Source organism: Astatotilapia calliptera, chromosome 20, assembly GCF_964374335.1.
Source record: "Astatotilapia calliptera chromosome 20, fAstCal68.1, whole genome shotgun sequence".
Taxonomy (NCBI): domain Eukaryota; kingdom Metazoa; phylum Chordata; class Actinopteri; order Cichliformes; family Cichlidae; genus Astatotilapia; species Astatotilapia calliptera.
Window position 1 is genome coordinate 6,564,464 of NC_137441.1, and position 25,013 is coordinate 6,589,476.

Sequence of the window (25,013 nt, forward strand, 5' to 3'; positions counted from 1 at the left end):
CACAAGCATTACAAGAATTACATCTTAAAATCAAGCAGCTGCTTTTGACTGTATGCATATGTTGTTGCACTGCTTTGAAAATAGTGAAACCAGACTTCAATCAGAGGCTGTCCATTGTACATGAAATTTCATCTTTTGATTAAAGACAGGTTTGGATTTTCAGACCATCCTCCTTTTATCATGACTAGAACATTATAATTAGATTCCCTATTGTGGAAAGACTGTAACTAAATAGTTCAGCCACAAAATATGAATGCACTCAGTCTCATGATATTGGAAACATTCTTAGGTTGAACCCAGATTTCACTCGAATGGATAATTGACCAGTGCGGCTCCACAAAAAGCTCGTGTGTTTTTAAATGTTCCACATTCGCAGGCGGTAGCTTGTCAATCTCGTAACGTGAGCGGATCTGTGAAGTCTCGACGACGTTGCTTGTTTGGGTTCACTTTGAACTCGCTCTGTTCTTGTGCATCGCTGTCTGTCAGATATTTTCTGAGTCTGTTGCATTGTCTTAACAATTATGAAATAATTTGAAAGATTCCCCTGGATTGTGTTTGCATGGCAGAGCTTTAGAGGAACTGTGTCGAAATTGTTTTCACATTTCCTGTTCTGACCTGGGAAAAAGTGTCCATAAATCTTCTTGGAGAGTTTATAATGTCTATGATGATCAAACAGGAAAAAATGCTATAATTCCTGTATAAAAACACTGGAAAATCTTGACACATTTCACACTCAGATTTTTTAAACTGCACTTTTAAGTGCTGGTGAACTGTGTGAGCTCATATGCAGCCAATTAGATAAATCTGAAATGCTAGAGAGTGGGAGAAGACGGACACAAATGTCAAAGATGGGGAAAAAAAGAAATAAAATGTCTTAATTGCAGTATTGTCCTCTATCTCGCTGCACTGGCTCAAACCAAAGAGTTGCGATTCATTTTCTTTAAAGGCCATTAGTTTCACAAAGAAACAAATCAGGGAATTTGAAAGACATCCATTCATTTTCTGGGTATATTAAACATAACAAATAGGGTCACTTTGGGTCAGCAAAACAAGCTGTAAAAACACAATCAACATATGTATATTATAAGATTTAGGAAACAGTTGCGTCTTTACGCGATCAGGATAAACGATGTAGCATTAACGTTGTGTATTCGCTATCCTTTAAGCCCTTGTCTGGCCTATATCATCTCCTGTGGGAAATATGTGCCTTTTTAGCTTTCAGGGCTTTACTGTGCTGTCCAAGCAGTTACGTTGTCTCTGCTATTTGCTTCCTTTGTACAGTTTGTTTATTGAGATGCATATGATGAGGTGAGACCAAAATAACACGCTGAAAGATGCGAAAGTGTTCCAGTTGGCTAGGAGAAACTGAAAATGCACTTCAAGCTATATATTTTGCTTAAATTAGTATCTTGTGAAGTATTACTGACTTTAATCTATTTTAGCTGTTTAGATCCATATCGGGAGTCACGGTTATCGTATAATGTTCTTTTTGAAAAAAATGAGAACTGGTTTTTCAGACACCGATATCAAACATGTGAAACTCCTAACAGCTGTCTGTTATGCAGTTTTATTTCAGTTTACAACACCGACTGTATGTGAGGCACACCGTTCAAGGTTAACCTCAAACTTCACTCCAAAAGCGGTGTTTGACAAGCTCTGAATGGTCCAAAATAGACTGCGAAGATGCTTCAAACCCTCTCAAAGTAAAAACTATGAGAGGTCAGAACTTTGGCTGCAGTCAAAAGACACTTTGTTGAGCCTCTTTGTTGACAATAAATAAAAGACTGATTTTGTTGACACTCCAAAAAACAGTGCTATGGGTGACTTCCAAGGAATGTGGGCACATTTTTGGTTTCAGAGCTGACTGATCGGGATTACATGGGTGTCAAAGCTCAAACAAAAATTTCAAGAATGCAAAAACTCTGTTTTTTGTTCTTTGTCGGAGACGCAGCCTCGCTTCGTGATGAGATATGAGGCAAAAGATTTACTGAATTAAGATCCGATTTCCAGCTTGGGAAACATCTGCTTGTGTAACTGGGAAGAATTTCAATTAGTTTTGTAGATTTGGTTTTTTTTTTCAGCAGTAAATTTGATATATGATTTTAATTCCACTTACGGTTTATAAGCCTGTCGTCAAAAACTAGTCAAGTTTTTTTTTCCTGTTTTTTGATGTCTAGTTTCTCAGCATGTGTGCTCTATATTAACTTCACTGTAATGAGAGCCACAGGTGGCTGTGAAAAAGCACTAACAAGATATATGTTTGTCAGATGCGGTTACAGTGGCGGATCACACTTAAGTGAAATCTGTTGAAGTTGTATCCCGGAAAATCCTCGAGTATCCAGGCATAAAAACTGCAAACACGAGAAGAAGAAAAAAGCCCATCAAGACTTAAAGGATGGCAGATTCAACCATCTGCATGTGTGCGCTACTGACGCATGAACGGTAGGTAAAAAGTTGTAAACACAAGCGCTGATCAGAAACTTTTTTTTAACCCGCCAGTCATGCTCCAGCACCACATCCACATGCATGGACGGTGTGTAAAAAGCTGTAAATACAAGCGCTGATCAGAAACTTTTTTGTTTTTACAGCTCGGTGAATGAAGGTGTGGAGATATGGGATTCAGTAGGTGCAGGCGGCAGCGGAGCGAGGCCATTCTGGGAGAGATAAGGTGAGTTTGTGGTGGGCGCTGGTGTAACGGCTGTCACCGCACATGCATGCTTTGTGTACACACAGGGTGTTAAGAGCTGTCAGACAGGTATGGCTCAGGCTTGATCTGAGACGTGATTGATCGCACAGGTTCAGGTGGAGTTCACGGGAGGTCTCTGGTATCATTGGCGAAATGAGTGACAGACACAAAATAGGGTGATGGAATATTATCAGGAAGCCATTTGTAATGCGGGGAGAGCCTGGATCTCAGAGGGGTGTTGTCTCTCTGAAATGAAGTCATCCATCAACTCAACTTCATATTTGATTAGGTCACGAGTTGCTTTTAAAGAGAAAGAGAGTCTTTACTATTATGCTCCTTAGTCATAGAGGATTAAGGCAAAGAAATGTTCGGTTTAAAGTGAATAAAGTTAAAAATGCCTTCTGAGATTGTTTCAGAAAAATCTGGCAACATACAAACCCCCTTCCTGGAAGTAGAGCAGAGCTACTAATATTTTTTTCCTACCACTTTGTCACTTTTAGAAAATGGGATCAAATTAGAAGTAGAATAAAATGTCATGTTAGCAGTGGTGATGATTTTCTTTGTTTTATTCAGAAAGTAAAGTTTGTAGTATTTTGGAGTGTTGGTCAGGGGAAAAAAGCAATGTGATTACATCAGTGTGAGCATTTTTTTCTTTACTCTTTTCCCTCACAGTTTGCAGACTACACTCAAACAAAAAAGTCAGTGTCACTGTAGCTTTGCTGCTTTTACTTTCATCGTACACTTTATCAAGAAAATAATGGGCAGATTAATTTATAGTGAAAATATTCTTAGGTTGTAATTCTAAATTAAATAGTTGGTCATGTTTTCACTTGGATTGATGCCTCTTATTTGTAGCCATAATGAGAAGATTAATCAGAGATACAGGAAGGACTAGAGAACTAAGAGGAAGGAACTAAGTCTAATGTGATCTTTATGTAAACAGTGTCCTGAAATGTCAGTTTTTACTGTGTGTTTTGTAATTATCGATTCAGGACCCTTTTGTAATTTGAGTATCCACAATGCCATCGACATGGCCATACATAATCTCAGACCAATTACACGTTCATAGGGACTTTATGAAGCATTTACAACGCATATAAAGCATTTTTACATCAGGCCTCCAGAACTGCATTCAGCTTGGAAAGTATTAACCGAAACAAAAAAAAAACAAAACAATTTTGTGCATTTTGATACTCCTGCAAAGAGCGGGCTGTTTTTTGGAATCAGCCTGTTCACATAAGTAGGTTTATTCCAACATTCAGCGAGTTACTCGGTCAAACCCACACAATAACCGTGTGTCTGCGGCAGTTCATTCATATCTGCTGGAGATCTTACAAACTTGTCTTTCATCCAGCGAGCAAAGCGGAAGCTGCAGGAAAGGCTCTAAAAACAAGAAAAGCTGCATGAAAAGGCGCCGAGCACAGAGTGATAGAAAGCAGCAGCCCAGCAGCACACAGCCTGTGCTCCCGTCTCTTTTCTCTGGCCTCTGTTCCTTTAATAAACTCATGGTTATCTAGTGTAACAAATGTCTCGCTGCCATCATCAAGTCCAGGCGAGGAGGGAGGAGTTTTTAATGTTCAGTTTGTTCTATGGATCGATGTCTGCTGGCATCGCCTCTCCCCTCGCCTGCACCGTGCGTAATATACTGTACCATTACCAAACGCTTTTTACGCGCATTCCTAACACATTTTAGCCACCGAAAACAGCCTGCGGAACTGACTGACACGCGTCGATCAACATATGTGGCACTGATGGACACAAACGGATCGTGAAAGAAGAAGATTCGCAGCCCGTAGGAGGAAGAAGAAGGTGAAAGAACGATCCCGATTTAACATCTGTTTCCCCCCCACCGCTCTCTCTAAAAACGATTCCTAACTGGATTTTTCTTTATATAGTGAGAGAGACTGAAGTAGTCGGAGAGCCACAATAAAGACTCACACACACTCTCTGTCTATGCATGGACTATCGTAGACCGCATTCAGTTTTCACCTGGGCACAGTAGTGAACTGCGACTCCAGAAAAAAATGCCACGGAGGAAACAGCAGGCACCCAAACGGGCTGCGGGTAAGAGATTTTTTTTTTTGTCAAAAAAGAACCTGTGTGTGAGATTTGTCGATATTTGTTTTACGATTCTGCGAATAGCGTGTCTACAACACAGGGTTTCCCTTTCAAACTTTTATCATGTGGGACCCCCAAAGAGATACGAATCAGATCCTTCCGTTTAGTAAGAGATTGTCCCGAGGAGCCCATCAGAGCAGGTTTTCTATAAATGTACATGTGGCTATGGGTTACTATGTCCTGTAGAGAAGAACGTGAACGCAGATAAAGTGAATTTAATAATACGGAAATGAAACTAATTCTCATTTCACTCGGGACCTTCTAGAAGCCCAGTGAGGGGGATTCATCAGGGACCTCAGACACCAGTTTTTGGTATCAATTACTGTAAAAAGTCAAATGTTATAAAACAGTAGAGGAAGACTTGCAGCTTTAAGAGCACTTCTGGGATGATTAATTAGATTAATAATGGAAAACACTAGAAAGGGGGAAAGGAAGGACAATAAAGCCTTCTAGGTGCCCCCCCACCCCTCCAAAAAAGAAAAAAAAATACTCATACCATGTCAAGGGGCATTTATTCATTCATTGATCAGAAACTTTCTTTGCCCATACTTTTTTTTTAACCCTCTCTCACTGCATTTGATTTGACCCGCATGAAGTGTGGAGAGGGGCTGAAAGATGTGGAGCTGCTGGATCCGTAGCAGATGAACTCTGTATGAACTCTTCATAATCTTATGGACAAATGGAGAATGGGTTACACTCACTCACACACACTCTCTCTCTCTTACACACACACACACACAGAGGCACCCATATACACTCCATCCTTGCTGCTGGCAGGCAAAACAGGATGTGCACACTTCCACAACACACACATTTTTACTTTTTGTGAAGCGGGGTAATCTAGTCAAATGCTTATGTACATTCTGCTGTTTTGTTAAAGCACACAAACGACGCTATATGGAGGCCCGTGCAGTGTGTGCTGGAGGCCAGCATGTTAGTTGTAAAACGGTTTTGTAAATGTTTGTGTTTACAGCTTCTCTTTTTTAATGCAGCACTGTAGGGAAGCTGAATCTCAGCGTTTCTATCCCAAAGGACCCCCTCAAAAAATACCACTAAACTTAATTTTTGCTTATAATATTTAAAAATAAAAAATCTAAACTACACAAAAAGGTCACAAATTACCTTTGACCACTTTTTAAGCAGCGTTAGCAATTGTGCTATTTAATGTAAATTATAATGTTCCCAAAAAGGCTGCCTCATTACGATCGAGCCGGTGCATTAAAACTAGATTGATCAAGGGTATTTCAGCGTTTGAGGATGCAATTACTTGGTTGTGGTGTGCTGAGAAGTTATCAGTCTTTATTATGGTTGCGGATGTAGCAACCAGATGGTGATTGTTCGCTGCCAATAATAGCGTCTCTTTATACCCGCTTAAGATACTGAGACCCTTATCTGCCCGGCACACTCTCAGTTTACACACACACACACACATAGACACTCGGTGCCATACAGTCACACACTAAATATTTTTCCCACATTTCAGTCGCCAAAAGCCCTCTTTTCTTAAAAACAATGCCCCCAGTTTTATTCAGAGAACTTTTGAGTAGATGCCTAAGTGATCCCTTTACACGCTCTCAGCTGCCTCGCCTGTACTCTGGTAAATGTGTCAGCCCTATAGAGAAATAAGCCTTCCAGAAGAGTTTCTTCATTGTTGAGGTAATTGTCTCCTCTTTGACAGGCACATTCATCAGTGGCTTAATGGTCAATCAAAAGTTGGCAGGCAGAGTGTTTTCATTCTTTCCTATCCACTACATTAGGAATACTTAATCAAAATGTCTCCCGGTAATGGCTGTGAAGAGTTCATGACTGACTGATCCGTTGTCTGTGCCGATAGAAAATTAACAGCTCGGCACTGGAGAGATGTGGGCCTGCAGATAAACAAATTGTGCATTAATATTTCATCTTCAAGACCTGGGATGTGCTATCAAGCGGTGGAATATTCCTGGGCTGTGTTGTCATTTTTCTCGCATTCTTTTTTTTTTTCCTCCTGTATTCTTGAAGGCTCTTTGCAGCTGTAACTCATTTCACTTGATGACTTTACTGGGGTTACAGAGAGTGACGACAAATTGATTACCTGGCAGAGCAAGAATGGAGCGAAGAGAGGCGCAGGCTGACAGTCATGTTATAATAATATGTTTAATGATGTGTGGAGGGGGAACAAGGAGAGAGGAGTATTGAAATAAGAGCATGGAAGATGCAAAGGAATAGGTTTCATTTTTGTAGGGCTCTTAAAGATGCAGTATCCCCCCCCTTGGTAGGAAATAGTGTTTTGCAAGGTGTTGTGAGGGGGTAAAAAAAATCGCAATTTCCAGCTCGAGCATTTATTCAAAGGACATGCCGCACTCAGGGCTCTTGCATTCTCTACTGGGGATTGTATTATTAATAGGCGTATTTGTAAATGTGAGACCACAGTTGTATCTGATTTACTTCCTTTACATACAGGGTTTGTGTGGTAATTTAAAACGCCAATTACTCACCAGTCCGGGATAGGATGCACTAAACCTTTACTTTATTACTGAGAAAACATCACTAAGGCCGAGGCTATCAGGCTGCAGATTCCAGGATGAAATTTGTGTATCGGCTTTATATATGGTGTAAACGTAAAGCCCTATAAGTGCACGGGATGCATTTTTGAGTGAAGGGAGCCATATGTTATTTTGCGGCCGTGGGAGTATTCCTCTTTCTGTTTTTTACAATAGCTCTCTGCCTCAAACTGTTAGCCCAATTTGCTGTTAACAAGATAAATTGGAGAACAGACAAAGGCATTAAGTGTTGCAGTGCCAGCTAGTGACTGACAGCAGCTTGTGGGAATTGGCTAGCAGAAATTCCTCCTAAGTGGTTTGTTCAGAAAACATCCTACGATCAAGGCAGATGTTGTTTATCCAGTTTAGGTAGAAAAAGGAAGTCCATTTTGTATGACAAAAACTGCGAGGAAAATGGCAGCAAGTACAAGAGAGTCTTATTGTATTTTTTTAAAATCCCATTACTGCTCTCATTCCTCTGTATTCACTCGCTTTTGTCTAAAGCCTTTGTACCGACTTTTTTCTGTGATTTTTCTTACATTTATTTGACTAATTAAGATTTAAAAGGAATGATGGTCTTGCTAGATTGAACTTTTTTCGATAATTTAACTGATCTCGTGTATGTCTGTTTTTTTATATTTATCCTGTGACTCTGACTCTAGAGTACAGCTTTTTGACATACTGAGCTTCTCCCCATACTTGATACGGTTGCATCATCAGGCTACAAGTTAGGAATCAATGCATGGCACAACATATGGTGACTGCCCGACCCTTTTACAGAGTACACCCCATAATCTTACATGGTTTTCCAGAGAAAAGACACAGTGCATGACAACAATGAGGCAAACCATCTTCTTGGCCTTGGAAAGCATGTGATTGTTACTGCTAAAAAAAAAGCCTCCATGTGCCTTTTTTGCCATTTTGATACAGGAGATAATGAAAGTTTTTGCAGACTAAGATGAAAAACCTCCCCTTACAATAAAAAATATGTAGTAGTCATTTTGTAACAGTGCTCATTCTGAGTGCAAAACTCTTGTTTGAATAGTTACCAAAGGATATTATCATTAGCACTCATTAAATCAGTGTATTTTTATGCACCATATCTCTGTGAATTTATTTCAGCAGGGCAAATATTTTGTTTTGATCAAATCCAGCCTTGAAATTTTGTTTTCTTATGAGCAAACCCGACTCTATGTGCACACTTTGTTGCAAAGCTTGCAATTCTCTAACTTGCAGCCGCTCCCCATAGAGATATCCTTTAATAACTTTCTCCTCATCAGCTAGTTTTCTTGCTGTATATTCTCGCCACGGTGGGGGGAAAAAAGGGAGGGGGGGTGGGATCAAGTCAGGTGGTTCCAGCGTGATCTCGTTGCATTTTCTCCTGCGTGCTAGTTAGTTGACAGGTGTAGATGGCTAATAGTTTGGGAAGGTTTTTGTTTGCGTGAGAGGCAGACAGTGTGGTGCACTGTCTAGGTGATAAGAACCAAGACTCCTGTGCCCTCCAGCACAGTGATCTCTCTCCTCCGCGCTGCGCTCTCCTGTGTGGAAAAAACAGCCTGTTATGATTGGTCTCAAGGCAAGTGCCTGTGCAGTGTTGCACCTCTCTACAGCAACTGCTCATTCACCTTGCCTTCCCTCAGAGACCTGCACTAGTTTCCAGGCAAATGACACAATTTGATATGCCGTTGGGGTGATTCATGTGGATAATGTTTCCATGTGATCATCACTGCAGAAAAGAGACTATTTCTTGTTATGTTTTTTTTTTTTCCTCATTAAGTCTGACAATAACTGGAATATTGGGAGAGTTTATTGCAAGGAGGCTAAAACTCATTATTTCTGCTAGACATTCCAAGTACAAAAGAAATTATGTTATGGTATTTTGTCCAGGTCCCTAAAGATGTAATGATTTACAGAGGAAAATAGGGAGGAGACTTTATAGCTTTGGTTGTTCATTTATGTGGATTTAGAGGATAAGAATGCAAGGCGAGTTTGCAGTTAATACAGTAGCACTGAGGACCTGGTATTGATTACACAGAGGAGGTATGGTGTGTCTTATATGGTTTATGGTAAAGCGGACTGCAGCTCATATGCTTCGTATTATTGTAATGATATACATTCCTACCATAGTTTATGCCGCTTTGTCAGGACATCATCTGTGTCCACGCAGAGTCGAGAAGATGTAAGTGAAGAAATCCATCTTGTAGTTGTTGACCTACATGTGTAGTCAGTCAGAGAGCATACGTGTCGGCCATATGGTTAGGAGGTTTTTATATACAATCACAGCCGGATCAGGTTAACCTAACCTGAGAGGCTTTTCAAAGCTCTTAACATATTATGTTTCTTAAAAAGAGGTCCTCTCCAGATTTAAAAATCACATCTGCTCAGGTTTCAGGGGTGGGGACCATCTGGGGTTCCTGCGCTGCTTTAGCTCAGCAGCAACGTGGCTGATAGTTTCAAGTAGAGAAAGATCCCCATTTAGATGTTTTTCACCGGTTCCTGTGTTAAAAGTTTACTTTAACTTATATCATATATCTTACAGTGATGTAAGATGCCCAGTAATGAATGAATATGACATTTCGCTTCAATATGCAAGCACCAAAAAAAAGAGAAAGCATTAATCTTAAGTTATCCGCGGTGTACCTGATTTGCTTCTTATCAAATCCTTAATGAGCTTCAATTAAGATTTATTATGCAAATTAACCCTCGGCTGCTACTGACTGCAGGAGCAGGAGCTATGACAATATTGTGCTAATGGTGTGATCTGTAACAATTACAAAGGTAAGCTGCCTTCACAGTGCATGCTCCACGAGCCTCTGCGAGGTCAGACCACTAAATATGCGTTCAGGTGTTCTGGAGGTTTGGAAAATTGTTTATCAAGTCTTTATCAATTAGTCTTTTAGATAGCAGTAGATAGAGATGTGATTGTTTCCCTGATATGCGATGTGTTCACAAGCATTGCTGCTGCTTATAGCTGCTTGTTTTTTTATAAAGTGTTTGCCAGTATATGTATTTATTTAGCTAAACTTAAACAAAGGAAGGCAAAGGGTAAAGGAAATCTGAGACTGTAAACCAAAATAAGTTGACAGAGCTTAAAAAATAGGCAGCCAGCTGTATTTATTAAAAATGAAATATTTTCAAAATAAAAAAAAATATTCAGCTGTTTGATTCCAGCTAAAATCAAATGCTCATTAACTGAGACTATTTCAGTGAATATTTCTCTCTCTCCGCCTCTTAAACACAAAAATAAACGTGCGGCATTGTTATTCCAACACTTAAGGCCTGGACAGGTAATGTGTCTAATTATCTCATCAAGTTAATTAGTGGAATTAATATTCATTACTTTTTGCTCTTGCGTTAGGAGCTTTCTTTTCACATTGAAACGAATGTCAAAATGTACACGTGCTGGTCATCAACTCAGCAACTTCACTCGTGCTTTTACAAGTTAGCTGTTCTGACTCAAAGATAATCAAATCGTAAGCTAGACACTAAATATCCCGTGGGGAGAAAAACAAAGAGCTCGGAATGACAGAACATCGTTAATGTCCATAATCTGCTCTGCAAACCCAGAACCTTATCAAGAGGCCCGCTCTGGACCCTGCAGTATTATCCACAGTATAGAGCATACCACCCACAAACACGCACCAAATAAGCACAGTGATGTACACTTCTAAGTGGTAATTACCTCATTAACTCAAAAAAGAAGAAAATGTCACAAGAAACTCTACATATTTATGTTAGTTGGGTTTTTTGTTTGTTTGTTTTCATTTCATTTTTATTTAATTACTTTGAGTGGCTGGGTTTACCTTCACCTTTACTGAGCTACACATTACAAGCAAAATTCAAAATGCTGGCACACAGCCAGGCTCAGTGGGCATGGGTTTCATTTGAACTCTGGATGGGACACATTAGTCAAGGTCCTGGTGGTCCTGCCACAGGAAATTTCAAACAGTCCGTTTCATGCATTCCAGCAAATCTTTATGTACAAAATTTTCCATTTTCTGCATTCATGTAAAGGGAATTTTTCTTTATTTATATAAACAAAATACATATTTTAACAACTATACCAAATAAATTGCAAATATTTGTCATCGTTTAAATAATCCTGAATCCTAAGACACTCCAAATACAGGCCTGATTCACTCTTCTTGCCTTTTTGGTGTATTTTGTTGGGGGAATCAAATAGTTTTAACGTGCATGTGGCACCTATTCATATTTCATGATTATCTATTCATGAGCAAAATTTCTGCTCATGTTAAAAATCTCTGCACGATGAAAACATGTGGCACATATATATCTTTGTTTTGTTTTCAAAGTAAAAGTCTGTGCAAACGCATTTCTTCTAAATATTAAGGAGGATGCATCTTTTGTGCCTCCCCCCGACTGAAATCCACACCTGTGCCACAGCCTTTGAGGTTATGACCAGAGGAATTGCTGCTGGACACTTTACTCTAGCACTGCATGAAGTTGTGAACCTTGCACCTTGTGTAACTTCATTTACCACGAGGCTGATGGCTTCCTGACAGCTTTATAGCCTACGTGTTTTATGAGTCGTCATGCAGCACAATTACATAGGAGCTAATTTGATGAATCAAGTCAATGTTCTGCCGGCTCTGTTGACCTTGGTGGCCTGTGATCGTCCGTCTCTCTTCGGGGGTCATGCAGAGGCTTTCGCATTTTGTACTATTCGGTTACAGTTAGGCAGACAAAGAAAAATAGAATTAACTCACACTTCTTATTATTGCCAATCAAGATTTGTAATGAGAAATTTTCTTGCCTTGTTTTAAATGTCTTTGGTAAACTTTCAAATGAATCAGTTAATTAGCCTATTTTGTATTCCATCGTATTGGAATGCAAAATGATTCCTGTGTTTCTGATCTTTTTCGTTTTAATACACATTATATAGACTCGGTTGTGGAAAACAAGCTGAAATGTCATTTGGAGGTATTTTGTAATCTTCATTCTATAATTAACTGCATTTAAACACTTTAAATTGTCTAATTTATACCGATGTGTTTCAGTGGCATGACCGCAGGGATCGAATGCCCAAAAAGCAATAAAAGACCTGGCCACAGTTAAGATGGAATAATATAATTTGAATTTTTGTGGATTTTATAAACTATCAAAACATCCCAAAAAATCTGCTGCAGTCAAACTGTTTTATATTTGAGTAACCACACACTGGTTAGACTATCAGACGGTTTAACAAGATTTAATCAAATGATTTTAATAGTCATCTTACGTATTACTTGTTACAGATACAGAAAGCTTAAATTATAAATTAAACACATAATGTAAAGTGGTGAAATAATAACTCATATTAGTCCCACTGAATTAGAAACCAGACAGCACTCTCATGATTCTGTGTTCTTAGTGCTTTCAGTGACGTTATCTAACAAACTCTTCTCGCACTAGAAACACTGATTTAGGGGAGTAGAAACTTCAGCTTGCTAATTAGCACAGCTTTCAAATGCTGAAAGGCTCATTTGACAATTTTTGTTAGCAGTAGACACGTTTTAATGTCAAACTGAATGTAAAGTGACAGGAATAAAGAGTTTGTTTTTTCTTCGTGGCGGGGGGTCCAGTGGATCATGCACTCTATTAAACACATTACCATTCGGCCCCGTGACACTTTGAGGTGCAGATTGGCTGAAACCTAAACGTGGTCGTGAATAAAGAATGACAGTAAAGTTTCCACTTTACTGTGTAACTAATATTTCGTGTGTTTTTTTTTAATTATTATGGTGATATTTCTATTTTGCGTTATTAAAACGGTCCCCAAAAATATTGTCAAATAAAAATCAATCAGTAAAGTGCTTCATTTTTCTCCACATACATAAAATTTGTCTATTTTTGTCGACTGAGTAATATTAGCCACAACCTAAGCATCCTGTAGATCTTTACAGAGCGCTAAGAAAGAATTTCCTTCTTGAAAGCATCACCGTCATCATCATGGGAGACTCCAAAAGTGGAAAAAATCAGAAAAACACAAGTGTTTAAAAAAAAACCTTGGAAGCAGATACTGTTTACCTGTTTGCCATAAAACTAAGAGACATTGCTTGGTAAAAATACCAAACATTTTCTTTGTTTTAGCTTTACTGCTGTACCTAAACGGTGCCTGAGACTTGCACGGCATCGTGTTAAGAACCTTCTCCTTAGGGCTGTGCCTGCCTGTTTGTGTCTACAGTATGTGCTGAGCTAGTCTGTTGAAACAGCTTAATTGATACTCATTAAACAGCAGTGACAGCTTAGGTATCCATGATGAATGTTGAATAATTCTGTTGTACTTACAACTTGATTAAGGAGAAGCACACAACATGTCAGTGTTGTAGCCTATGGCTTGGTCTGTGTGCACTTACCAGCAATGATTTCTTATTGCTACCTGCAGTCTGCCTTTAAGTTAATCTCAAGCGTTTGTGTGTGTGTGCCTGAAATAAACAAGTTTTCAAGCACTACATAAACAAGTATTAGAATTTCGCACGAGGATTAAAAATAGTTTTTACTTCATTTGACTTTGATTGTGATAGATTTTGCAGAGAGTGCAACACCAACCAATATACTTCATCTATAAATGTGAATAATGTTGACTTTTCTTTGTGTTTATTCAGCCACAGTCTGGCATTTTCATACAATAATAAAGTCAATGGATGTCAGGCAGATGAAAAATGTGCATCTTGTATTATTTCTGTTAGAAATTAAAGGCAATTGGAATTGGTTCAAAATTGACTGTCTTTGTAATGAGTGCATGACGAATGGTATAATTTAGAGAAGAAAATGAATGCTAGGGAACCAAAAATATTATTCTGCAGCATTTTATATGCTGTGATATTCCATGAAGATGAACTAATTTCACTAAATACCACATAAAATCTACTCATAATATTTTTCTACAGTATCATAAAACAGTGAGGATCAGGTCACCGGGGCAGATTCAGATTGAGGCAGATTCTCAAGTTAGTGTGATTTGATTTTTAGCGCTGTCTGTTTGTCTTTCTGTCAGCTGCTTTACGCAAAAACTACCCGCCCGAATTCGATGAAACCTGGGGGAGAGGTGGATTATGGGAGAAGAAACAGCCTATTACATTTTGGGTTGGATCCGCATCACTTTCTTTTAAACTGGGAGACTAGGCACTGGCTTTGGTATCGGTCTGTGCTCTCTAAGTACCCTTCTAGGGTTTTGTTTGTTTGCTTTCTTTGACAGCCTTGGATGAATAAAAAAAAAAAAGCTACATTAAAGTCCTTATCATTTTCAGATTTCGAGGCCTGCACAGCTTCTCAAATTGCTGACATCTGATTAAACCGACGTTCTGTTCCCATAAGAGAAAAGAAGCCTTTTCTCCATTTTGAGAGTAGATGAAAGAGGGGGAATTTCCGCAGAGGATGGATTTACAACTTTATCCTCACATGATTAATATTACACAGGGAAGTCTTTGTACAGGAAGCAGCATGTCTAATTATGGTCCAACTGTGTCTTGACTGAGAGCAAACAAAGAGGAACTGCACTGACACGTCACACAAACGGTTCATGCGGGTGCGGGGTGATGTCATCGTCACCCAGATTTCATGATGCTAAGCCCACAACTGATTGAGCAACGGCAGAAGTCTGGCTTTCAGTATACTACGTCCAGCTGGCGACTGCCTCCTAGAAACTCTGTGGGCATATGGGTTTAGCTTCAATAAAACCCACGGCCGCCGGTGACGTGCATTTCCTTCTTTTTCATGTTTTCAAGGTTACGCATTTCCACCAAACACATAACCTCACCACTTATGACCTCACTGATGATAACTACAGTATGTCTACATTCGCCGTACTGTTAGGAGCAGATGCAGATTCATCACGCTCGCCCCCTCTGCAAGAATTCCAGGGACTCCATGTCCTCCCACGTTTGCCTGTTCATCATATATCTCAGCCCAGACATTCAAGAGGTTGCTAGCCAGGCCAGCCATAAGTCTTCCTGTCCATCAGGACGGCACCGTGTTTCTCTGCCTGATTTTCAGCTGTTACTTGTAAACCAGAACAGCATTCTTTAGATTAACAGAGTGACAGGGAGGCCTCTAAAAGCAAACTATAATAGTATGATATGTTACAGTCATATTTTATGGCTTTTAGTGTGTGAGGTCGTGCATGTGCGTGTGTGCAGACAGATCAGCTTAAGGATCTAATAGGCCTGCATTGCACCTCGGGGAGTGTAGAAAATAATGGTGCTGTGTTACTGCTGTTTATCATTAGGTTGATAATGATAACACGTGCACAGCGCAGGAAACCTGGCCGCACCTGGTCATCGTCACAAGTGGACATCACGTGTGAGGTTATTCTTCTCATTCTTTTAGTTTGTTTTTTAATATTTAATATTTTATTTTTGTCATGAAGTGTGTCTGGCTGCAAAAAAGTCAATGATATAGAACTAACTGTCAAAATAAGTTGTGTTCAATCCAAAACCGCTTAAGGTGTCAAGGACACGTTTTCCTCCCTCCCATATCCTGACAAACATTGAGTCAGCAATTGTCTGTTGTATTTTCAGTACTCTCATGCCACCCCCCCTCCCCACCCACCCCCAGGCCATTTTAAAGTTGTAGAAAGTGGTCATTTTCTCTGTGTCAGTGGGAGGTCAGTGCTGTGGCAGTCAGCAAAGCTATTCGGTCTGGTGAAACAGAGTCTGTTGGGAACCTTAAAGACATTTTGTCCGGTGTAGTCGCCTCTCACTGTGTGTCTTCACGCCTGTCGCTTTGTACTCCTTGTGCTCGTAGAAAGTCTAAAAGAGCTCGAAGCATTTGTTGGATTGCTTCCAGAGCTCCAAACTTTTATTCTTGACACCTAAGACTACCCAGCTGTCAATTTTAAACCTGCTTATTAAACTGGCATATATGAATCTTGTCGAATATTTCCATTTGCACGGCTTTACTCCGTCTGTGTGGTCATTTGTCCTTGTGTCAAAACTACTTCTTGTTATACCCAGCTCCTATTCAATCTGAATACCTACCTGTCCTTGCAGCTCCCTGTGTTGGTGACTGACATGTCCTCTCTGTGCTGCGTACTGTATCCCTGGTAACTGTCGCCTGGGGCCCACTCACTCATCCCTAAAATGTAACAGAGGTCACACACAGATCATTGCTTTAGCCAAAGGCCCTGACTTTAATACAGAGTGACCTGCACAGGACACAGCGGTACAGCAGCTGGTCAGTGATGAATCTGGAAACCTGCTCCATCATCAGTATTATAGAGAGTTTGATTGTGTGGAAACCTGACCTGGATGAGAGTGAAAAGCAATCCAATAGATGAAATACTAACATTAATATAATATTATTTTGATATCAAAGAAATATTAAAAAATAAATAAGACAAGATTTGGTCACCTACTAGTGAATATTTATTTGCTTAAACTATGAGTAACTACAAAAAATCTTCTGTATTGTACAAACCACGCTGACTTAAAATAGTTATATTACCCTGATTCTGTCCAAAAGTATTTAAAGGTGACCGCTTTGTAGTTGCAGTTGCTCATGGTACTAATGGCACACTAAGTAAGCCATGTCTGATTAATTAACTAATTAAAGCTGAAGATATCAGTTGTCATCTAAGTGATCCTTTTGACAGCTCCCCATCTGCACTATAGCTAAAGAGCTAACATTAGTTAACGTTGTAACTGCACAGATTGAGATGTTAAACGAAGGCTCAGCATTACATGTGTGGAGATCCAGATTAAAAAATTACATTTTTAGGTTTATATCTATTTAAGAATGTCATCGACTGTTGTTTAAATACTAAAAATACACAGTAAGCTCCCATGAGATTTTTTTGTAGTCTTCTCAAACATGAAAATGATGCACTCTCTGTGAAATATTGAGACGGGACTGATTAATTTTAAACATTGATTAAAAAAACCCAAATACGCAGGTTAATTGTTTAAGCTGGGCCGTCCGGCTGATGCTTACGTGGTTAAAATCTTGGGAAATTCTCCAAACTTTTCAGAAAAGCAGTAGTATTGTGACTTCTGCTTGTTTTCATAGGTTTGGGTTTTTCAGACCTGATGCAGTCTTCCTCGGTCTATTGAAGTGACAGAAATATATGTTTCAAGCATTTTTTAATTTCACATAACTTTTCCTCCCACTTTAATTTCGACATGCCCGTAACAGTCACCGAAGAAAGCCAGCCGGTATTTTCCATATGTGCGAGATCTTCGAGTAATCTATAATCTTTGGTACAGCACTGGCTTGCGGTTTGAGTGGGGTCAACATCACCCTGCCCTTGTTGCTGTCTAATCAGTGTGTGTGTGTAGATGGTGCTGTAGTGGAGGCGAAAGCAGTGAAAAGAGACATCTGCTTCAAAACTTCTTTGAAGAAGTTGTTTTGAGCCTTCTGCACCTCCTTTCTGCATAGCCTCGCCTCTCATACTCCCTTGCTTTCTGCAAACTCCGTCCACATATTCCCTCGCCTCCTGGATGTGACACCATCTGTCCATGTGAGCCAAAAACCTACGCAAGTCCTTTCGAAGTTTGTTAATCACTCGTCTTCTTTCATGTACGTTTGGCTCTTACGTCAGCGCACCGTAATCTCGTTCTTGCCTAACTGCCATTGTGACCACACAGAGTGCAGACAGGGCCCATTTTATCTCACGCCATGAATATTTCCTAAACCTAAACAAGCAGCGACGGAAAATGGATATAACAATAAAAGAAAACTGGAAAGTAGTTAAGTAAGTACTTCTAGCTGTTAGCAACAGGAAGATGGCGCAAATGACCTTGCATGCTTAAATGGCATTAAACATCCCATAAGTAACCTCATCATTATGAAAAGTTGTTACATTACACTTCATCCATATCTTATTTTGTAATTTCATCTTATGAAATGTAGTTTAGCTCAGGCCTTTTACATGCTGCATGTGCTTTACCGCCTTGAAATCTGTTCTAATCCCTAACCAGGAATTCCCGTCTCCCTCAGTGAATTAGCTGTTGATGTGGCGGATCAGTTTTACCCAACTTCCAGGGGGCGTCCTGACTCTCCAGCCTCACTGAGGCTGAGACTGATCTTCGGCTGCTGCCTCAGTGTGTCTAAACACTTCTATTTTTCTAAAGCCTCGCCTGCCACATCCTCACATGGCACAGTGAGGCGAATAGCACTCGTTGGTGCTATATGACTATTTACAGAGTGTGATAACGAAATGTATCTCTTCATTCTGAGACTTGTGACTGAGGGTGACTTTGTAGTGTTTACACAGCTACTTTCAGATTGTCCCGCTGAAATATGAGAATTAACCTGAGGTGCCACACGGGACTGTTTTAGTTGGAGCTTATTGACATCTTTGTGTCTTTAAAAAACACTCTTTGTATCAGTCGGATTTCTACTCATTGAAATTTAGCTCGCTAAGAGAGAGATGTTGCAAGGGTCTTTAACTCATCAGCCTCTGAGCGAGCAACCTTTTTGTATGTATGCTTTCTTTCTTTGAGTTGTTCCTGGGTTTTTGCATGTGTTACAGTTGTGTTTGCATGTGTTTCTTACATGCTTCATGGCAGCCCTCACACCCTGGCAGCGACCCAGCTGAAAAGTTCCGGTACTGTCCAGACGCATCCTTTAGGGACCTCATCAGCCCCTGAATTTCCTTCCCCTCACGCCTGAGGGCATCCATATTCATTTCCTCCTCTGATTTGGGGAAAATGATGAAAGGCTGGCTTTTTTCCCATCTCTTATTTCCTGCCAAGGTTGCCTGCATTTTAATGCGACGTAAATCTGCAAAGACCTGCAAACATGCTCCCATTTGGACATGGCCAGTTCCATGTTATTAGTATCATGCCATATCAAAAAAAAAGGAAGTCCCAGGGTTGTTAATGTTATTGTAATACGATTCCTTAAAACTTTAGTGTGCATCAGTACGATAATCCATTTTGTTATAAATCTAGCTCGTAGTTAGGCTCAATTACTCCAATTTCACTGTAAGCTGTATTTACCTGTCTTTTCCATAGGTCTGTTTCTCATAAAATGAACATTTCATTCACTCCTAAGTTATGAGTGCTGGATGATATCATGGAGATAACTGCACTGGTTTGAAATAAACCTGTGATTAAGCTGGTGGGTGGGTATTTACTCTTACCGGAGACAGGAAATGAATGTTAATGAAAATAACAGTCGCGTACAGTAATAACCCAACTCTGTAATTATTGGCATGCTTTGATGATGCCATATATACTCAACACACACATGCGCCTACTTAACTAAACCTCAGGTAGACTATTAGCTCCACTAGCAGGATCCTGCCCTCCGCTATGCACAACAGTGCTCAGGGTGGGGAGGCCTTGCCCAATGAAGGAGCGGGCTTTCAGTTGCCGAGACAACCCTAAACACACATGTACACAAAGGAAAGGTCCCACTGTGAGAGAGGATCATCTCCACCTCTGGCTGGATAAAGAGTGCTCCACACACTGGAATGCACTCCTGCCCTACAGGCGTATGCAGCAGTGTGTATATGCAGTTCGCAAGCATCCCACACACCATTCATGGAGTTTATACTTACACCCAGAATGCTGTGTTTGTGTTTCCCTGTATTTAACAGCAAAGCACATTAACAGGTATTAGAAAAACAGCACTGTTTTTTGCTTGAAATACGAGGTGAGATTCTAGCTCCTAATAACAAATCTGAGATTTGTACCAAACACAGGAAGTCGACCGTAATAAATTATTAATCACGAAAAGCTGTTTTCAGACATTGAAAAAAAAGAATTATTATTACAAAATTGAATCTGAAGACTTGCCGTTTTGTCTCGTGTCGTCACCGCGACAGCTCACTCTCAAAGATGGCACTTGATGGTTTTCACTAGTGAATTTAGAGCGCTCAGAACTTCATCCGTATTGTTTGGCTTCAAATCTGGGCCACATATGATAACAGAATTATCCCTCTCTACAGTAAGCGTGTGGAAACTCATGCAACGGTCTGTCATCTGAGGTCTGCAAGATGCAAAATAGCTTGTGGCTGTGGGTGTCTGATAGACCTCGGTTTCTTTTATGGTGCAGCTTCAACTCTACGCAGAGAGAGTGTGGGCATGTATCACTCTGACCCAAACACACTTTTAATGCTGACTGGTGCAGCAAAGTAGTTTGTGTATTGCAGCCGGTGCCTCTTTCACCATGAGTGCAGGTTATATTTTGGTGGACGTGGTGTCACCTGTGCATTTATATAATGCCTTTTCAGAAAGTTAATACACTTTGTGTGGCTGCGGAGGCTGCGCTTTTGTTAGAGTGTTTGAGCGGTCAGAGCCAATTAAACTGTTTTAAATGGGTTAACTTTTTCCACATTTCTTTACATTAATAAAATTCTTACTCTAGGCTGTGCAGGTCAAGTTGCTCCAGGATTACACACACATATATATATATATCTATAAAGGAACTTAATGTTAGGCCATCTGGAAAATACAGCTTTTAAAGAGGGTGAGTAAAACTTAAGCGCTGCAAAGGGACACAATTCAGCTAATTGTAAACAGCTGCAGGTGATATCACCCTTCAGACTACAGACAAAGCAGGGGTAAAAAGTCCTACTGAAAAGCTCTCAATTTAAAAGAACACTGCAATCCAGTCTATCCTACTGAGGAAAATATAAAGTGTCTGTTTTAACAATAAATGTTACCAATTTACTCTGTCCTCAAGTGACAAATGTTTTTTTTGCAAACATTCAGGCTTTTGCACTGCAACATCCTACAGGCAGAAACCCCTACTGAAAAGCCCATTAGAATCAAATGAATGTCAAATTCTGCTAAGTGTTTGCACATGACAAACATCTAACATGGCTAATTGCAGATAAGTGTCAGGGTGAAATGTGTTTTGAGCCTAGGATGGTGCAAAATGGCGTTGTGTATTTCTGTTTTAGTATAGTAGTGATAAAGCCGAGGTTTGGAGCAAATGTGCCACGAGATTTCCTTTAGAAAAGCAGAAACGTTTGTCTGCATCTTCAGTGTTTGTCAGCGTTGAGTCATTGTGGTTGTTAAGGTCATTTAAGAAAGAGCAAAGTTAAACGCTTCTCATGTCTCATGACCGACATCTGCATTTCTTGTGAAAATCAAAAGAAAGGCACATACTGCACAGACTGTTTGTAACAAGAAAACAAGTCCTGGATTTATTTTCCTTACACATTCGGTGCATTATGAATTAGGGTGTCTGCAGGTTATGAAACAATTTATTCATTTCCCTTAAAAAGGCCTCAGAACCTGTTAAAATTTTTAAATTTTATTTACCAAGATCTTGATTTCTTTTTCTCTTGCCTAAAGGCAACAGAGTTAGTTAAATTTTTTTTATGTGTCAACTGTCAAGTGACATTACACATCCATACACTTCATGTGAGCCTGGTGTGATCGTTGATTGTCTGCACACGAGTCTGTTCGGTGCTTTTTTTATTTTGCTGCTGCCAGCTACAATAGCAGCTCATTAACTCATATATATGTAAGTATGTGTCACATCTTCCAAAACTTCACCAAAATACTTTAATTGGTTAATCCAGTTAAACATTATCTGAGTGTAGGCTACGCTTAGTGAATAATTATATATAGATGTGAAAATTGGATGTAAAAAGTCAATATGTTTGTTGTTTATTTAAATAAATTACAGACCTTATTAACTCTACTTGGAATTAGTTGGAAAAAAAACATTTTTTTTTGCAATTAGTTGATTATTTGATGATCAGAAATAAACTATAATTATATTAATAGATTCGTTAAGCAAAACATTTAAAAAAAATCCCCCTGCTGTGATTTTCAGCTGTTACTCTAATGCTATTTGAATTTTGAATAATTGATCACTTAACCAAAGCAGTTTAACAAATAGATTCACCGTCGTGCAGCCTTAGTCTGTTACAGTTTTTTTTGTCTCAGCTGTAATGACTCCCCGTATTTCACATTGTGTTCCCGTGTCTGTTTGTGCTGGAGTTGTAGAGCTTCAAGTGCTGTAGTAGTGCGACTGGGCACCATCTTGTGTCCTGAGCAATAGCAGCAGGCTGTTCCGTGGCAGCACACCAGCTGCCTGTAGTTTAGGGGAAGAGGCACTGGGCTGGCCTATCTCAGATTTGGGTCTCTGAGTTATTGACCCTCGTTGATAAACCCCTCTGAATGACACGGGCATAATTCAGCCTAAAAGTTTGCACTGTCACCGGGATGAGCTCACTGTCTTCGCTGAATATATGGGTGCAATTTTCGAAATAGGTTTATAGCAATTCTTGAGAGAGGAGGGCGAGATAGTGATATTACTGACTTTATCACTGCAGCTGAGCAGCATCTAGCACCTCGGTATCTCTCTATCCCTCCACTGTAGAGCGGTGAGGGATCACAAAGCACATACATTGTCTGTATTACTAAAGCAAAAAGAAAAAAACAGAGTCCAGCTCCTAATGGGGGGGCAGGGAAATGATATGTCATTATAACAGTAATGCTCTATTATCCGCTCTTATCATACACTTACATGTTTTTTCTTCCCTCTGGTTGGGTTTTACATTTACTTTAGTTGTATCCTAACTCAATAAATGTTGCATTGTTTGTCTTCTTGCAAATGGATCTTGCTCAGTGGCTATCTGGATAAGCATGTGGTGTGTGGTGCGTTTTATCAGATGGACAATTTGCTTTGAATTAGTATTCAAGTGCAGTTTCTTATGTTGCCATTAAGGGCTCACTTTACTGATTTCCTTCTCAAGTGATATAATATGTGATCTAATGTGTAATTTAAGGACGTGATCAAATTTTGTTCAAACTTGTCTGATAGATGTGATTTTCAGTGTTCCGTCTCTATATTTATCCTAAAAATGACTTCTTGAAGTGAGTGAAATAGAATCACACTGAATGTAATTAAATAATGTGAGACTTGTTAAGCAATAGACAAAATAATGAGTCATTCTGTCTATAAACTGCACCTTTAATCCCATTTAATTTTTTCCCCCTCCATCAGGCTGCATTCTTAATGTATTTTGTCAGTGTAATGTGAACAGCTCATTGTTGAAAATTCACCGAATCTCTTTTCTTCCTTCTTCCTTTTTTCGTTTCACGTGTGGAGACAGAACCTGAACCCATAAGAATCTAATATACTGAGCCCAGTATAGTGCATCCCATAAATTGATTTTGACCCAGCCTTTGAACAAAAGGAACACTGTTGCATTGCCATCCGCGGCTGATGCCACTCCCTCTTTGGCTCACGCTGAATACTCTCCTTTAATAGTGTGATGGGTGGTAGCTGACTGAAAAAAGTGCCTTATTTAGTTGGTTGGGGAGAGGTAGGCAGAGCAGGGATGGGGTTTCTGTGACTGGCACCGATCAATCACTCTGTGAGGGGAAGCTAATGAAGCAGGCTATGGTTTATTAAAGGGTTAGCAGAGAAAAGATTACTGCAGGGCCCAGGCTTCCCAGAAGCCCAGTGAAGGAGGATACAGTGCATCGCTAATGGTTAGGGGCTAGCCGTAAAGCAATCAAGGTGTTTACTATAATCTGGCTCCTATTATGTGATCTATTATGTGGGTGTGAATAAAGACGGTGTTGAAATGTGTCTTTTGGTTGAAGTTGAAGACAAAGCAAACATTACAGCACTAAAAATCTTGCTGTTTGCGATCAAATTGACACAATCTGGGGATGCCAGATTGCAAATTTATGGTATAGAAAACACAATCTTTCACAACATGTGACCTCTGCCAGTTTGCCGTTGTTTTGGCATTTGAAAATAGAGCCCTGATTTAAGGCAAACACTCGTCGGATGAAGTCAGTAAAATAACCTTATTCTGAAGAAATATGAGCACGGTGAAACCGAGGCACTCTCTCAGATAGTTTGAAAGACAAATGAGTAGCAGGGGAGTGAAAAATGCAAAGCAGATGTTTTTCTCACCGTTTTTAATGGCAGCAAGACATTACTGATGCCATTACAGAGACCTTTTATGGCTTCTTTTAATCCCCTGGCCTGCCTGAGGAAAGGAACCCCTTGTGGTGCAAAGTAGCCTCTTTACTTCGGAACGACAATTTGAACCCATTTCCAACTCACTTCCCTAATCTGCCACAGGGTTTTACATGGCTTCCTCTGTAATTATTCTGCTCTGAAATCAAAGGTAAAGAGGCATTAAAATGCACCTCCTAGGTAAACATATGCTGCTCATCATATAGGGCTTCACTCAAAAGTGTCTTCAGTAACAAATAGTTCCAAAATCCTGCAGCTTGGGCATAGCTTTGCCTCCCTGCTGCAACTTATTTCGGTCATTTGGTTCACATTTTCAAAACAAAGCAATGCCTTATAATGAGATCCGATAACTGGCTTCTAACTCCGGTTGCACATTGGAGGGCTTGATTTACATAGAGTGTAGCGGCCGTTGTCTGCTTCGTGCATCAGGCCTAACCTGTAAAGCTCAGAGGAGCACTTACAGGGGTCTGGTTAGGGGCTAAAAATGAGGAGGAGATGAACTATATGGCTCCGTCCCGCAGTCCAGCCGACAGTATATCAGCGGAATCGCAGCTGCATGGGTGTGTATGTGTGAACGCTCTGCCCATAAATATCTCCCCCAACCCCAGCCCCCCCCCCTCAACCCACCCCAATGGGGCCTCTCTGATGGTGATGGCGAAAGGATGTCGCTGTCTGGGTGATTGAGTGCTGCTGGTCCTGGCCCTGGGCACATCCCTGCGCTCTGAGCCCAAGTGGGAGGCCTACTGCTGAGCACTGGCCTGAAGGGACTAGCCTGAAGGCGAGCAGCC

General features: G+C 40.1%; 1 protein-coding gene across 2 annotated transcripts in view; it reads left to right on the forward strand.

The window, feature by feature from the left end:
* The first annotated feature begins 1,781 nt into the window (after nucleotides 1-1,781).
* Nucleotides 1,782-25,013, forward strand: part of tshz2 (teashirt zinc finger homeobox 2) — a 41,870-nt gene continuing 18,638 nt past the window's right edge. Inside the window, exons 1-2 of one of the 2 annotated variants that reach the window (XM_080294418.1) lie at nucleotides 1,782-2,442; nucleotides 2,589-2,668. Coding sequence is in view for 1 of the 2 variants with exons in the window: in XM_026155115.2 (XP_026010900.2) it covers nucleotides 4,711-4,750 (40 nt within the window). In the remaining variant the exon portion in view is untranslated. Of the gene's footprint in view, nucleotides 2,443-2,588; nucleotides 2,669-4,110; nucleotides 4,496-4,581; nucleotides 4,751-25,013 lie in introns of those variants that run through there. The other variant, XM_026155115.2, reaches the window with a different exon arrangement.